We start from the raw sequence: 16,136 nt of genomic DNA on the forward strand, positions 1-16,136 counted from the left end.
AGAGGATGTTATGTCTGCTTATCATTCTTTCATGAGAATAAATGCCTGCTTTTGTATAAGACAACTATTTTCAGGGTACCGTATTTGCTTACAATAATATTAGCATTTTCAATTTTGCTCAAGTTGTGTAAAATAGATGTATTTGGAACATTTTACTTCCTTTATTTTTTTGTTTCCATTCCCCATCTATGTAATTTACTTGTTCTTTTCTTCCTGGTCCTATATATACTTCAAAGACATATTTTCAAAGAACAATTTCTCTCAGCACAGCTTTCCCCTCAGCTGTAAAACCTTAGCTCGCACATACGTCCCTTAGGAGACATAACTTCTTTGCATAGGGCTCCTTTAGGCAACATCTGTCATCATGCAAATAGGTAGAACGTTCTTGTGTGTTGCAGCTCAAGAAGGAAGCATACACATCCTGCACAGCGAACCCTGGGTAACACCACAAATATTTATATGCCAGATAAAACCCATATCCTGCAGCTCAGACCACTAGAAACAAACACTATCCAATCCAAGAAGGATTACAAAGCCCTGGGAGAAGTAGCAAAGGACTCTGGAGCACAGGTATTTTTTCATTAATCTTCTTGGTTCAAGGGAGTGGGTTTGAAAGGGCCAGTCAAATCTGGCAATCGACTAACTGTTACAGGACCAATGCCACAGCCAGGGGTTCAGCCCCTTAGATCATGAGAAATCTGTTTTACTGGGAGCTGATAGGGTCTATCAGGTAAGGGGAAAAGGATCTTCAGTCACAGGCTTCCCAAGCTGGTGAAGAGGGCTTTAAAATAATTTGCTGGGGAAGGGGAATCTCAACCCACCTCACTCCTAACAGTTTGATGCCAGTGCCAGCAATAGATGCTCAGAGCCTGGAGAAGAATTGCAGATCAACAGGAGAGCATCGAAGAGCAGCACAAAGGAAACCACTCCAGCCAGTAAGTCAGATTCACCAGGGGCCCAGCTTAAATGCTTCTATGCAAATTCACGTAGCATGGGGAATAAATAAGAAGTGTTAGAGATATGTGCATGCCTACAGGGCTATGATCTTGTTGGTACTTTTTGGTGGGATGGGTTCTGTGACTGCAGTGTTGGAATGTAAGGATACAGGCTCCTTAAGGACAGGCAGGGAAGGAGAAGAGGGGGTGTTGCCCTCTATGTCAATGAGCAGCTGCAGTGAATGGAGCTCCACCAGGGGATCGATGAGGAGCAGACAACAGATGAGGAGCTGATGATGGATGAGGAGATCAGGATTAAAGGGACACGTGACATTATAGTAGGGGTCTGCTACAGGCCACCCAACTGGGAAGACTGAGCAGACGAGACCCTCTAAAGACAGGAACAGCATCTCTTTCACAAGCCCTATTTCTCATGCTTATGGGGGAATTAAACCATCCCAATATCCACTGAAGGGACAACTCAGCAGGGCATAAGAGATCCAGGAGATTCCTGGAGTGCATTGATGATAACTTCCTTCTCCAAGTGACAGAGGAGCCAATGAGGAGAGGTGCTATACTGGATCTTGTTCTCACCAACAAGGAGGGTCTGATGGGGAATGTGAAACTCAAGGTAAGCCTTGGCTGCAGTGACCATGGTGGAGTTCAAGATCCCTAGGGCAGCAAGGAAAGTGCACAGTAAGCTCACTACCCTGGACTTCAGGAGAGCAGAATTTGGCCTCTTCAGGGACCTGCTTGGTAGAATACCATAGGACAAAGCCCTGGAGGGGAGGAGAGAAACCCAAGAAAACTGGTTAATATTTAAGGATCACCTCCTCCAAGGTCAGCAGTGATGCATCCCAACAAAGAGGAAGTCAGGTAAAAATGCCAGGAGGACTGCATGGATGAACAAGGAATTAATGGACAAACTTAATCTCAAAAAGGACGCCTACTGAGGGTGGAAACAAAGACAGGTAGCCTTGGAGGAATACAGAGAAAAGCAGCCAAGGGACCAGGTTAAGAAAGCTAAAGTCCTGGTAGAATCTGTTTGGGCTCATCAAGGGCAACTAGAAAAGCTTCAGTGACAAAAGGAAGACTAGGGAAAGTGTGGGCCTGCTCTGGAAGGAAACAGGAGACCTGGATAACCAGGATATGAAGAAGGCTGAAGTACTCAATGACTATTTTGACTCAGCCTTCACAGGCAAGGGGTCAAGCCACACCACTCAAAGCACAGAAGGTAAAGGCAGGGACTGGAAGAATGATGCACCACCCACTGTAGAAGAAGATCAGGTGCAAGACTATCTAAGGAACCTGAAGGTGCACAAGTCTCATGAAATACATCCACAGGTCCTGAGGGAACTAGTGGATGAAGATGCCAAGCCACTATACATCATGTTTGAGAAGTCATGGCACTCCAGTGAATTTCCTGCTGATTGGAAAGGGGGAAATATAACACCCATTTTTAATGAGGGAATAAAAGGAAGACCTGAGGAACCACGACCAGATAGTCTCACCTCTTGCATGGCGAGATCATGGGGCAGATCTTCCTGGAAAATATGCTAAGGCATATGGAAAATAAGGAGCTGATTAGTGCCAGCCAACATGGCTTTATTAAGGGTAAGTCGTGCCTGACAGATTTGGTGGCCTTCTGTGATGGGGATATAGCATGATGGATAAGGGAAGAGTAACTGACATCATATACCTTGACTTGTGCAAAGCATTCAACACTGTCCTGCATCACATTCTTGTCTCTAAAGTGGAGAGAGATGAATTTGAAGGATAAACCACTTAAACCACTTGGAATTGGCTGGACAGTCACACTCAAAGAATTGTGGTCAATGGCTCGATGTCCAAGTGGAGACCAGTGACAAGTGGCATTCCTCAGGGGTTGCATTGGGACTGGCGTTATTCCACATTGTTGCAGGCAATGGGACTGACTGCACCCTCAGCAAGTTTGCCAATGACACCAAGCCATGTGGCATAGTCGACAAGCTGGAAGGAAGGGATTTGGGCCAGAGAGACCTTGACAGACTTGAGAGGTGGGCTTATGCAAACCTCATGAAGTTCAACAAGACCAAGTGCAAAGTCCTGCACCTGAGTTGGGGAAATCTCAAGCATAAATACGTAAATACAGGCTGGGGGAAGAATGGATTGAGAGCAGCCCTGACAAGAAGAATTTGGGGATGTTTATGGATAAGAAGCTCAAGAAAGTAAAGAAGAACAGAGTATAAATCACCGTAACATTGCCAAAAAAGTTTACTATGATTTGTGAAGTCATCATTTCCACAGAAGGAGAAAAAAAACAACATAATTGTTTAGACATGAACATAGATCTGTGTTTACATATGAAAAATAATGACGCACACCTTCTTGCCTCGTCAGTGCAATCAGCACTATCACTCTTCATCTAGGTTTAAATAAGAAAAAAAGCTCTAAACCCCATGCTTTTCGAAAAGATAGATCTCGCTTTGAAGAAAACAGTGGCAGATCTTTTTAAGATGTCTGGAAATTTCCAGACACATTTTAGGGAGAACACTAGCTATGTATAAACACATGAGTTATAATGTTTCGCAAACTCAATTGGTCCCAGGAACTGTAATTTAATACAATTCATTTAACTAGTCACAAATTAAACTGATGTAATTTTAAGGATATCCAGCAAGGATAAATAAGAATGCATTTTATGCAACCCTGGAAGTCTTCAGTTTACAAACTCACTGACTTACTGACTGATAATAAGAAATTTCATAACTTAAAAACTAGATACTTTTATGCCTGAACATTACTTCATGACATTGTACTTGATCAAATTGACTGCTGCAGTAACAGGGCACTAGAATCTTGTCTACATGTCCAAAAGAACAGCTATTTTTAAATATAATGTCTTTTGCATGTATTGCATTAACTGAATCAAATAAGGCTAGGGCTTGCCTCAAATTTAGCCCTAAAAAACTACTAAGTAGACAAGTATTTAATTCTTAATTTTACCTTTGTTAAAACCTTTAATTAAATATAACATTAAGTGCACTACAGATTATTATAGAGATTTTTCTCAACTAATATATTGAAATGCATTAACGTACAGAGAAAAACAAAACAAGAAGACAAGCTGGGCTTATAAACATAGTCATATAGGTGGTATTAAAAAAATAACACCCTGAAAGCATCGGGCATTTTTTCATTTTTGCTAGCACAAAAGTAAAAGCAAAGGTTAGAAGCAGTGGAGGTGGCATATACCATACAAATCAACACATTAATGCAAACCATTTCCCTTTAGCAAAGTGACACACCAGTTCACCTAAGACAACTGCTTAAACAACATTGTAAAGGAAGACGATGCAGGGCAATAATGGAGTAGAAGTCCTCAAATTGCTAGCTATGAAGAGACCCGTAATGGCCCTGCAGCCAAGCTGCTCCAGTACCAAACCCAGGGGGAATGGGTTCCTGTGCAGGGAATGGGGAGCAGCAGGAGCCACTACTCCAGCCCATGGGGCAGAAGGTAGCTGTGGGGCAGCTGAGGTGAGAGGAGTAGCACTGCCCTGCCTTCCCCAAGGAGATCCTCCCCAAAGTCCTACTCCCTGGGTTCTGTAGACTCAGAGTGTTTTTCGAAAATTAATTAGATCTGAAATGAACAGGACCTCCCCTAAAATTGTTTGTTTATTAGTAACTGCACAGTTGCTACAGGCAGAGCATTCAGACGCTTCCGCTGTACCAACAGAAGCAAGATCATGAGCAAGAAAAGCAGCAGAACAGCACCCTTATCTCTGCTTGTTCACACTGGTATTGTTCATACTGGTATCATTCACTTGCCTAAAATTAAAAAGGGGTGTGAGGAGGCAGATTTCACTGACTCCAACATCAGCAGTCCCACGGAAGGGCTCACTTTGGTTAGGAATCAAAGATTTATGGAGACAAAGCTAATGTAGCATCAGAGAATGACACCAAAAACGACATTTAAACTTCAGAATCAATGCTGACAACTGGCATGCAACATTTCCCTCCAAGTCTGTAATGCATTCCTTTTTCTAATTAGGGACAATTCTCAATTTTCATTGCCAGACACAACTAGAATCTAGTCCCAATATTCTCACTTCTGTGAGAATGCAGAATAACACCCCAAAGGGACATCACAACCTGCTTATTCTGTAAAATACTGTGGGCTGACACACTGAGTTGAGGATGTTACAGGCATCCATCCACCTCTCAGATCCACCATGGACTAGGAGAAGGAGAAAACTGTTACAAGGTGGATGATAACTGTGAAAGCATATTCACCAACCTTTACAGGAGGAAAAAGAGGACAGTTTAGGCTAGTACCTTAATCAGAAATTTCTCAGTTAATCTCCTCTCTGCATCCCTCCAAAACCGACAAAAACCACAAAACTTCGAATTCATCTTTAGTAGGACAAGGAATTGATGTGAAACTCTATTTTACTGCACGCAGCTTTTCTACTCAGTTTTGCTAGGCTTGGGTAAACTGCTTTTTGCTTTCTCTTGATCTCCCCAGGATACAGCAGCCCTTGCCAAAAATAACTACGTTTTAATTTTCCTTCACAATTCCCTTGCAGAGGTCTGCACTGTTTTAATGCTGCAGCATCACATATCCTTTTAATCTCTGCCTACACATTTTACCATTTCAAACACATGATTATTTATAAGCGAAAAGCCATGAGGGCTTTGGTGAGGTAAAGTGGTTTAGTGGGGACTGAAACTGGGAAGGGGGGAGAGAGGAGGGTGAGTCATCATTTTCTGTTTTTAATCCTTCACTCCTCCTCTGTTTTAGGCTTTGTTATTAGCAGTAGCACTTATCCATTCTGAGCAGGGCCAACACAGCAAACAAGTCCTCTGAATCTGAAAGCTAAACAATTCCAACTCCTAATTTAGCCATGCACGCCTGCTCCAGGCTGTTCAATCCCTTAAGACCCCTTTTTCTAGCCTAGGCTTTTTCCTCCTTTACGTGCCAACTCATCAACAGCCTTTAGCTGGGGTTTTGTCTGTTCCCACCTGCTCCTGCAGGAGGGAGAACAGACTGAGATGGAGTGACAACATCCTTCAGTTTTGTGTCATATTCAGGGCTGGGCATTGCCACACCAAACAGAGCAAACTGGTTGCTAAAACTGTTCTCACAAAGAGAGGCACTTGAAAACCACCACTGCTCCAACTAAAATGCCAACTGGAAACAAGTTGCACTGCATACTGAAAGGGGAGACAGCACTTGTTCAAAATCCCTGCTCTTCAGTCGTTGCTCAACAAGGCAGCAAAAAAATTGTCCTCCAGCCCAATTATACCACCCTGCTGATGCTGTAACAAAAGGAAAAGGAGCCACGCTAGACATAACAAGGTAACCTGTATCTCTAATGGCAGCAACAGCAGGAGATAGAAAAAATTAGTGGCCATCACAATTTTCTTCCTACTTCAAGCACCCTCTCCTTCTCTAAACGTTCCCTATACACCTTCCTCAAAAAAAAAAAGAAAAAAAAAATCTCTTAATGTTGACTCTCTCAAGCCCATCTATACCTCATACCTTTTCAGCTCCACCGAGAAACAGCCCTTTGCCTTAAGCTATGAGAGCTGCGCAACACAGGAGCCCAAGTCCAGCTTGGGAATTGATGGCATGCAAGTTCCAGCTCTACACTTTTTAGAAATGCTTAAGTTTGGAAAAAGCCTTAAGTGTGGATGCTTCAGGTTCAGCTGCCATACCCATGTTTCTGTACCAAAATACTTGCACTCAGTTTTTAAAGTGTGAATACTCTTGAGTTCCAAGTATAATTTAGGACGACTAAGATTATGCAGAACCTCTGAGAATTAGACGAGTTACTTCAGTAAATTAACTAGGTAGCAACTGTGAAAATGCTGATGTTAGACAGTATTTCAGCTTCCTGGGCTATAAACGGATATAATTTTTACTTACCTGACAGGTGTGTCATGAGAATTAGCTAATATTGACACTTTGATCTTTAAAATGCTTTGCCAGGTATTAATTAAGGAAGGATCACTTTGCATTTAAAATACCTAATATTTTGAAGTTGAATTTGTTCGCATCCCTCTCCTAAAATCATAAAGAATCTACTGTATGGGTTTTGTTATATGTTCCCCAGGAGATGACTTCAGAAAAACATGAGAAAGAGTAATATGTGGACCTATGTTTCAAGGAACATGAATGGATACTTCTAAATAAAAGGCCGTTTTGTTGCAAAAATCTTCTGTCCTGTAAGTCTTGTAGAGACCTGTGGACCTAGTTCAAATGCTACTTAAAGTATGGAGAAAGGTCACCTCCACCCCATGAAACCACCTTTTTGTGACTAACCTACTAATATCTTTTACAAGGCAGGTGTTGAAGTATGAGAAGTTCACAACATGTTGCAGATATTCAAGTACTGTATGTACTGGTGAAGTGTGTCCTCATTTCTCTGCCGAGGGAAAGGTGCCAACATATGGGCAAAATGCTATTACAGTTTCATCTGTAGCCAGGAATATGTAATATGGCCAAAGCTGCACAATGCTGTAGTTAGACGGGTCACCCATATAGGCTGCTGCCAGAGAAAGATGGAGAACCAAGTCTTGCCTGCAGAGCCAGCTCTCTCCCAGCCACTCTGTGCTCAATAATAAGGGCAAGACTTTCACCGTGGGCACTCTTGTCACAAAGATCTAGCAGTGAAGTCACGACATTTGGCCTTTACATGGCCCAGTGAACAAAAGCCCAGACTGGAGGGAAATAAAAGACTGTACTTGATAGCACATGGGAAAACAGCAGCATAAGTTTCCAAATAAGCTGCTCCACACACACCAGAGAGATCTTTGCGCAGGGCTTTCCTGCGGTTGTTACTGCTGGAGGTTAAAGCCTGACCTGGTGTCACAGGCTACTTGTGCTGGCAGTGCGGATATCACCTCTCCTGGAGCTGCAGTGTTTTCCTTACTGTCAGCCAGGCAAGACAGAGAAGACAGAACTGAAGAGAAAGGAAAAAAGACAGGACACAGGTACTCAAAGACACGCCAGAAAGCACATGTATGGAGATACAACCCTCAAAACTCCCTTTAGGGTCTCAGAGTGATGATAACAGAAATTCTTTGAGAATATTTTGCAAAGCTCACATCTAACTTGCCCACTGCCCAAGACACACAGAAAATCTTGAACAAATGTTACCCAATGTTGTAGGGATTTAAGTCCTATGGATCGAGGGATGAATCCTAGAGGTGATTCTGGGGACTCGGGCCTGATCGATTGTTGTATCTAGAAAATACTACAATTAAAATTCCTAATGTGAATCCTTCATGATACTGTATATGATGGGGGACTTTCTCCCCTGCCTCATTTCATGCACAGCATAGACATTACTTAATGAACTAGCAACTCTTCAATATTTATTTTTCTCCTCGTTATCCAGTGTGGCTCTACACCTTATTTACCATGCTATCCAAATGCTGCCGAGAATTATTTATAGCATTCACAATACAGTAGCCAAGTTCTTATAAACAACAACTAAATTTACAATACCCAGCTGGATCCTGAAATTAAGGTGAAAATTTTTGGAATCGGTACTGTTTTTGAGCAACTACTTTATAATCCTAGAAGTCTAAAAAGCATCTCTGTAGACTTTCTAGAAAGAACCTGCCTACCAGCAAGCAGAACTTAGTGACAGCACATGACATGATATAATCCTCACCCTTCACAAGGATGTCTGAACCGGGCTATTTATGGTGCCAAAGCACACATTTTATATAAGAAATGCTGTTGAAAACAGTGAACCAGACTCTCAATGCTACATTATGAACTTGCTCCAGGGATTTCAGATTACAAGATGTGCAGCGAGAACCTAATTTTACTATGTAATTAGTTACGGGTGTTCCTCCCCCCATCCCACACACTTTCCTGAGTGTGCTCTGCTTGACAGTGCCTGCTCCTGATACCCTGAGGTGCACACTCTCCTTCCTTCTCCTTGCAGTCACTACCTCAAGATTTTGATGTATCAAATCTTGATTTTTTGACTTATTGTTAGGCCCAATGCATAACAATTAGCAGCTTATGATCCCCTCAAGTCCATTTTATATTTTTTGCAGCTTTCCCTATTTTTTTAAGGGGGAAAAAAACCACCAAAACACCGAATCATCACTCTCCCCGTCTCCTCTCTCCTTTCCACTAAGTGAAGAAACACAGCAAGACAATATTTCACTGTTTCCTCCAGTACCTTAGCTTTGGCTTTCAGCTCTAGGAAAAGTCAGTCCAGAAGTTTGTTGGAAGAGAATAAGGGAGAGGAATTTTCTGCAAATTTATTCCACTTTCTGGCCTTTTAGGTAACAAACCCCCAAATCCTAACAGCTACCTTACCAAACAGTTATCATGTATTTAAACCCAAGTTTCAGATTTAATTTTCAGTTTTGACTAAAACAAAAAAAAAAGTAATAAATATCTCTAGGTTAATTTCATATCAAAATGGGTAACTGCAAAAGGAGGTGCTGGATTTCATAGTTTCAGGGTTCTGCCTCTGGTTTGTGAATGATTGCAGGTAAAGCCACTGCTCCTTTTGGCTCCTGCCAAGTGCTCTGTTCCCTTCTCTTGGGCTCTGCTGACTTTTTATACGAGAATATCTCCATAGCCACTTTTATAATATAAAGGCAAAAGTAGATATGAAAAGGTATTTTCTACTCTCCACACAAACTTCTTAATTTAGCATTACTGCAAAAATCCCAGCCAATATGAGGCTAACTATTTTTTGAAAATTATTCATGTTTAGAAGGATAAATCCATAATTTTGATGCCTGATAGTTGCAAGAGCCAGATCAAGAAGGCGGCTTCTGTCTAGCAAAACACATGCAGAAAATTAATATGTAAGAAAAATAACATCTATTGGAGATCATATTTACTCATACAAGGACAAAGTGCTAGTATGCATCTCTCCTCAAGGATGTGTTTATTCCTCTGCCAGTTTCATGATCAGCTAATGATCAAGTTGTCGATAGTCTGCTACTCAACTTCCTGAAATACAGCTCAACTTCATGTCTTTTATTTGTTTTCATATACATGCACATAGGAAATGATATTTTCACTGGGCAGATATCTTTTACAATTCAAACCATATTCAAATAGTGCCCTCCTGCTAAACAAGCACTTACAAAGCTACAAACAAATAAACCCCAAATATTCTGCTTATTTCATAAAAATGGGAACTGAAGATAACAGTACCTGTTCCCATGTTTTATAGGAGAAACAGCTGAAGACTGGATTAGTAAGAAAAATGTGAAAGTAACTCAGGAAAAAACTTTTATGTGTACAAACTCGTCACACACACATGGGATTGTTCAAGAAGTGCCACCGGCCTGATCAAGGTTAATTGAGACAGGATCCTGAAGCAAATAAAGTGACTGGTCCCATTAAATGCCTTCAAACTTTGTTTTGTTCTGCACAATGCATACCAGAAGGTTTTTTAAGCATTTGATTTCATATCTTATAAACCCATACACTTTTCAAACTGGGCCACATACCAGTAACACAGAGAGTCAATGCACAGCCTAGCCTGTAAATCTTTATCTTAGGCACAATGTTAAATCTGAGGATCTTAATTTCAAGCAACTCCATATCTGTAGACGACTCTATATAAATCAGACATCATCTTCCAATGTTCCTGCAGTATCTCACCGATTCAGTACTATTGGTCAGTTAGTAATTTTAGAAGACAAGTTTATAGAAGCCCAAAGGCTAAAAGTAAAACTGTCCCTTTTAAGACAGGATCACCATCACATCTAAGTCATGAATGCTGTACTTTATCCAGCATTTGGAAAGGCTTAGTTGACTGCTTCAAAACCCATCTGGCAGGCTCTGGGAAATGCCAGGTGAGATCATGGGAAACATTTAGTACAAAAAAATACTGGAATGAGCCTGTGGACAGCTCTAAGTTCATGATTATCACTGTCCTACACACCAGAGCCACTGAAAGTCTCTTGGGGTACGACTTGCAGAGATACAGCTTTGCTTTACACACAAATACAAATGTACATATATACATGTGTATGCATATAGTTAGGGAGTTCACATTATCATGAAATACAGGCAGGGAAAGCAATTGCTCTAAGAAAAATAATGGGGTATTTACGAGCAAAGTAACAGTTCCAAAAGCCTCTAGAAAATGAACCAAAGCTCTTACTGTTAGAGAACTATCGACTCCAGGTTTGAAAATGTGACCTCAAGTGAGCAATGATGCACTTAGCCTGGAACTTGCAGCCACTGTATTTCACTCTAAATTGAATTGCCAATCCATAATGCAATCTTCTTCTACTGTAAACTCGCATCTTTGGGGCAAGCATACAGAAAATAAAATATACTAGCTACATTATTCCAAGTTAGACTAAATTCCTCTGGAAATGGAAAATATGTCTGTGTTACAGAATTTAAAGATCCCTTTGGGTATTCATATGGCAGTAATGTTTTCTTTTTCCTTTTAAGGGCACTTAGTGACAACTTCATGTTGACATTTTTCCTGCGAACATTTCCTAAGCGTGTAAATAACTGATAGCATGTGGCTCAGCTAAAAGCACTTAGGTATATATAGGCTATAGACTCAGACTGAAAACAACATAACAGACATTTTATACCTCAAACACATATGGACAATGGTCAGATCCAGCATTCTCAGCATACCGAAAGTGGTCTTTTTGGTAGACTGCCAATTTAGTATAATTTATAATATCACTGATGTGTGATCCCATGCTGTGAAATACTTACATTCACTTTTCCACCAAGTCTTCTTCACTACGATCAAGTTATTTTCCAGGACAGTGTTTAATCTTCTTACTAAATAAAAGAAGGTAGCCATTAAAAATATATTCATTTGCATTAAGATATGCTCAGTCACCTTAAATTTATGAACTTTAAAATACTGATTTACGATCATCTATAGTGCACCATAAACTTGTAATTTGTTTATACATAGACAATTTTATTAAATTTTAAACACAACTTTAGCACATCATAATTTTCAATCCTGTGGCTAAATGGGGCAATGTTCTGTATTTCAATAGCTGCTCGGAAAATAAATCAGATGGACAGTTGCTCACAGATGTACAACTAATTATTGAAGAACTAAGAGCTCAACTGATATATTACCAGAAAGAATGCCTGGCATTATAGATGGGGTATTGTATGATTTGGCACTCCTCTAGCTAGAGCTTGAACACGTTCTTAACAACAGCAGTACTCAGCACCTCCCACAATTAAACATTTAAGAATTTAAGAGAAACAGTGTCTGTCCCTCTAAGGAAGGATTAAATACCATCTGATATTGTTTAACATGACTGTATATGCCAAAAAGTAGATTATAAAGGGTTCATGTAGATTGTTCAAGACAAACATGACTATGACAACTGTTCTCAAAAACATATCCCAGTCAATACAGGTAGTGAGTGCTGAATGTTCCAACATGTTTCTTACATACAGTTATTTCTCAGTTACCTTTTAGCAAAGGATGCAAAACCCAAAGAGCTTGCAGCAAATGCTGATGCACGCACTGAAAGATCACCACATGGCAGTTCCCAGGGGAGCGAGACATGAACACCCAGCAAAATTCACTACTTTTTCTCTAAAGCAGGCTGACCAGTACTAAATCAAGTTTATTTTGTTACTATTTGATGGGATTTAATTTCTTGTTTGCACTCCCCATATCTAGTTGCTGCAGTAACACATTCTTTAAGAGTATGCACATTCATCTCTTCCCATGGAAAAGCTGTTTGAGGGAACCTGTGTCCTCACTGGGTGGAGGATGAACACGAGTACTCAGCAAAATCATGAGAGAAGGGACGTGGGAAAAGAGCTGAGTGAGGTATTTAGACCACAGCTGCATGACACAGCCTCACTGGAGTGTGTAGGTTTGGACTGGGACTGATGGAAGTCGTAGGAAGGAAGTGTAAACAAAGCAGCTAACCCGAGACACAGACAGACAAAAATTTTAGAATTTAGGACCGAGAGAAAGGGCAGATTTATTTCTATGTCTTACTGACAAAGGAAAAAACAGATCTGGTGCAACTTCAGCAAATAAAGAAAAAGGAAATACAGAAGTAAAAGGAAGTGCAAAAGGATGTGAAAGATCATGATACTGTCAATAACAGCCAAGAAGGAAGGAGCTGGAGGTAGTCAGCAAGGAAACAAGACTTCATCCTGCTAAGAAGTTCCATTTATACATTCGTGTTACCTCTCTTCTTTAGAGCATTTTTGCAAGCATTGCTGAACAGCTATTTAGGCATCTCATGCACAGTTGGTTCACAGCTCAACTTTGCAGGCGCAACACCTGAAGTGTGCAGAAATTAGTGTTTGGCTGAGCTGGGAAAAAGAATCAAACGCTGTCATCCCTGACTTTTGTATCCAGCCAGTTATACTCACAGCGATAAAGCTATATTCCGTGCTAATAACATCACAAATTTATTTATTGGGAAAAAAGGTGGTTCAACCATAACTGGTAGAGAGTCATCAGACTCCATATGTGCCACTTCTTGTATGGGTACACCAGGCATTTTAGTCTGTAGCTGGTAATCAGCTATGCCAGAGAATGATGCTATGAAACTGTACGCAATTTTCTGTGTTTTAAATAGGGAGCCTTTTTCATAAGAGGCTTGGGACATGAGCCAGAAATCTCACTGCCTCCCTGTTTATTCAGACTGAGTCATCAGATTTTCCAGGTTTCTCCACTCAAATGGCATGCTGCTTTGGCTAGGTTTAGATGGACACAGGTGGTACCATCTGCTGCAAGACTTCCTGGTTTTGTTTGGTTTTGTTTTTTTTCCTTTTACCTCCTGCTCATTTCACAACAGCTCTTTTTCAGTATCTTATGCCAGAGCATCACAAGAAACTGGTCTTTCATGAAACGGGTTTGTCCAGCTAGCCAGTTAAAATGGACTGCTTGAGCTGAAGGAACTAAAACACACATCGCTACGACAGGTCCTCTTGTCAGCTAGAGGCTCTTGCAGACTGACCTGAAGTTAAAAGTACTTAGATGACATAGAGGAATCATTCTTTAAAGCTGACAAAAACCATGAGCACAAACAGAGTAAGTGGGTAGGGAGATGCTCACACAAGCTAACTTCAGACTAACTAGACTTGTTTCTTCTCTCTCTACTGGCATGACAGAGAAGGTCTTGCCAAGGATCACCTGGAAGATTAATCAACCTTCACTGAGATGCTTTTCAGAGGAGACTCTCTTGTCCACAACCCGCAAAGGATAGCAGGGAGAATACTGCCAATAGACTATATTTAGCTCTTTTCCTATCCCAACACAATCTTGAATACACTTACTGGCTCTCACTTTTCATACGACAGAATTTCTGCTTTTCAAACCAAACCAGTCCTTTAGGGTGGGAGGATGAAGACCACAATGGACATGTTATGCAGTTAAATCCATCAGGACAGATCAACAACCCAGCAGATGTGGGACAACCATAAACAACCTCCCCATCCTGCAAGTGCCCTCTCCCTCATCCGGCAGCTGTGTCTCTGTATTTAGGGTGAATGTTTCAGACACTGTCATTTCAAAAAAGATTATAAACTCAGGCTGATCAGATGCATCCAAGTGCAAAATTTTGCAAGTGGATAACGTGCTGCCCAGGTGCTGCAGCCGTTGGGGGGATATCGTGGCTTCTGAGAGTCAGAAGGAACAAAGTGCAGCACTTGTCTTGCAGTGCTTAAAGCCAATGCTGCTTTAAGTAGGAGTAAGAACATATTGAGTGCTTTTTTTTTTCTTTTGCTTGCTTCTAGAGCTAAAAACAGATCATAAACCACATTTCTTCGAGGGAGGGAGGCTTTTGTTTTTTTGTTAGAAAGGGCAGGCACTGGGTCAGGGATAGAAAGTTGTACTAAGTGGTTCCCAGGCGCATAAGTTAGTCCCCTGAGCCTTCATCTATATGAAACATATGGAGGAGATATTTTTCATATACGCTTAAATAAACCCACGGAACTTTTACTCAGCTGTTGATCTATCAAGCATGGTGCACTTGATAGGATGGAGCACGTAGGATAACACTACATACTGCTTTTTTTGAACTGAATTTTGAAAACCAATCTTCACGTTTCAGTGCTGGGAAGGCTATATTACAACACTGAGATCACGTCCATATGGAAACAACAGGATATAGAATTTACTATTAAAAACTTCTGGGTGATATCATATGTCACATCAAGACTTTAAACATTGCAAGGTATTTACATCTCTAATTAACTCTGTATCATGTAAAAATGCCAGGAGGCCTGCACGGATGAACAAGGAATTAATGGACAAACTATCTCAAAAAAAAAAAGCCTATAGAGGGTGGAAACAATGACAGGTAGCCTTGGAGAGAAGTATTTGGGGGTGCTGTTGGATGAGAAGCTCAACATGAGCTGGCAATGTGTGCCTGCAGCCTAGAAAGCCAACCGTATTCTGGGCTGCATCAAAATAAGTGTGACCAGCAGGTCAAGGAAGGCGATTCTTCCCCTCTACTCTGCTCTTGTGAGACTTCACCAGGCCTGTGTTCAGTTCTGGAGATTTCAGCACCAGAGGGACACGGATCTGTTAGAGCAAGTCCAGAGGAAGACCACGAAGATGATCAGAGGGCTGAAGATCCTCCTCTTTGAGGACAGGCTGAGAGAGCTGGGCTTCCACGTTTAGCTTAGAGAAGAGAAGGCTCTGGGGAGACCTATGGCAGCTTTCCGTTACTTAAAAGGGGCCTACAGGAAAGCTGGGGAGGGGATCTTTATCACGGAGTGCAGAGATAAGACAAAAGGTAATTGCTTTAAGGTGAAAGAGGGTAGATTTAGGTTAGATATTAGGAATTTTTTACTGTTAAGATGGTGAGGACCAGGAACAGGTTGCTAAGAGAAGTTGTAGAAGCCCCATCCATGGAGGTGTTCAAGGTGGGTTGGATGGGGCTTTGGGCAACCTAAACCAGTGGAAGGTGTCTGTACCAATGGAGGGGGGTTTGGATCTAACTGTCTCTAAGGTCCCTTCCAGCCCAAACCATTTTATGATTCCTGTTCTTTGCAGGGCAAAAAGTAGAAAAAGTAAGTAATTCTGAGTTTTACACATAGTCTTTAGGAACAAAGACCAGCATCAAGCAAAACTGAAACTAAATAATTTGTGCTCCATTACCGTTTCTGAATATCCTTCGCTTTAGTCTAAAGAGAATAAAGAGCAGATCTCTATAGACTTCTCCAGAGAGATTTCTTAACTACAGGATAAAACACATTAA

At 41.1% G+C, this 16,136-nt stretch overlaps 1 protein-coding gene across 2 annotated transcripts in view; it reads right to left on the minus strand.

The window, feature by feature from the left end:
* The window catches only part of PLXNB2 (plexin B2), a 259,609-nt gene that overhangs the window by 105,343 nt on the left and 138,130 nt on the right, over positions 1-16,136 (minus strand). For both annotated transcript variants that reach the window (XM_069850324.1, XM_069850314.1), the window contains one exon: positions 11,650-11,718. In XM_069850324.1, the coding sequence (XP_069706425.1) occupies positions 11,650-11,651 (2 nt within the window). In that variant the 5' untranslated portion in view covers positions 11,652-11,718. The remainder of the gene's footprint in view (positions 1-11,649; positions 11,719-16,136) is intronic.

Source organism: Phaenicophaeus curvirostris, chromosome 1 (genome assembly GCF_032191515.1).
Source record: "Phaenicophaeus curvirostris isolate KB17595 chromosome 1, BPBGC_Pcur_1.0, whole genome shotgun sequence".
Taxonomy (NCBI): Eukaryota; Metazoa; Chordata; class Aves; order Cuculiformes; family Cuculidae; genus Phaenicophaeus; species Phaenicophaeus curvirostris.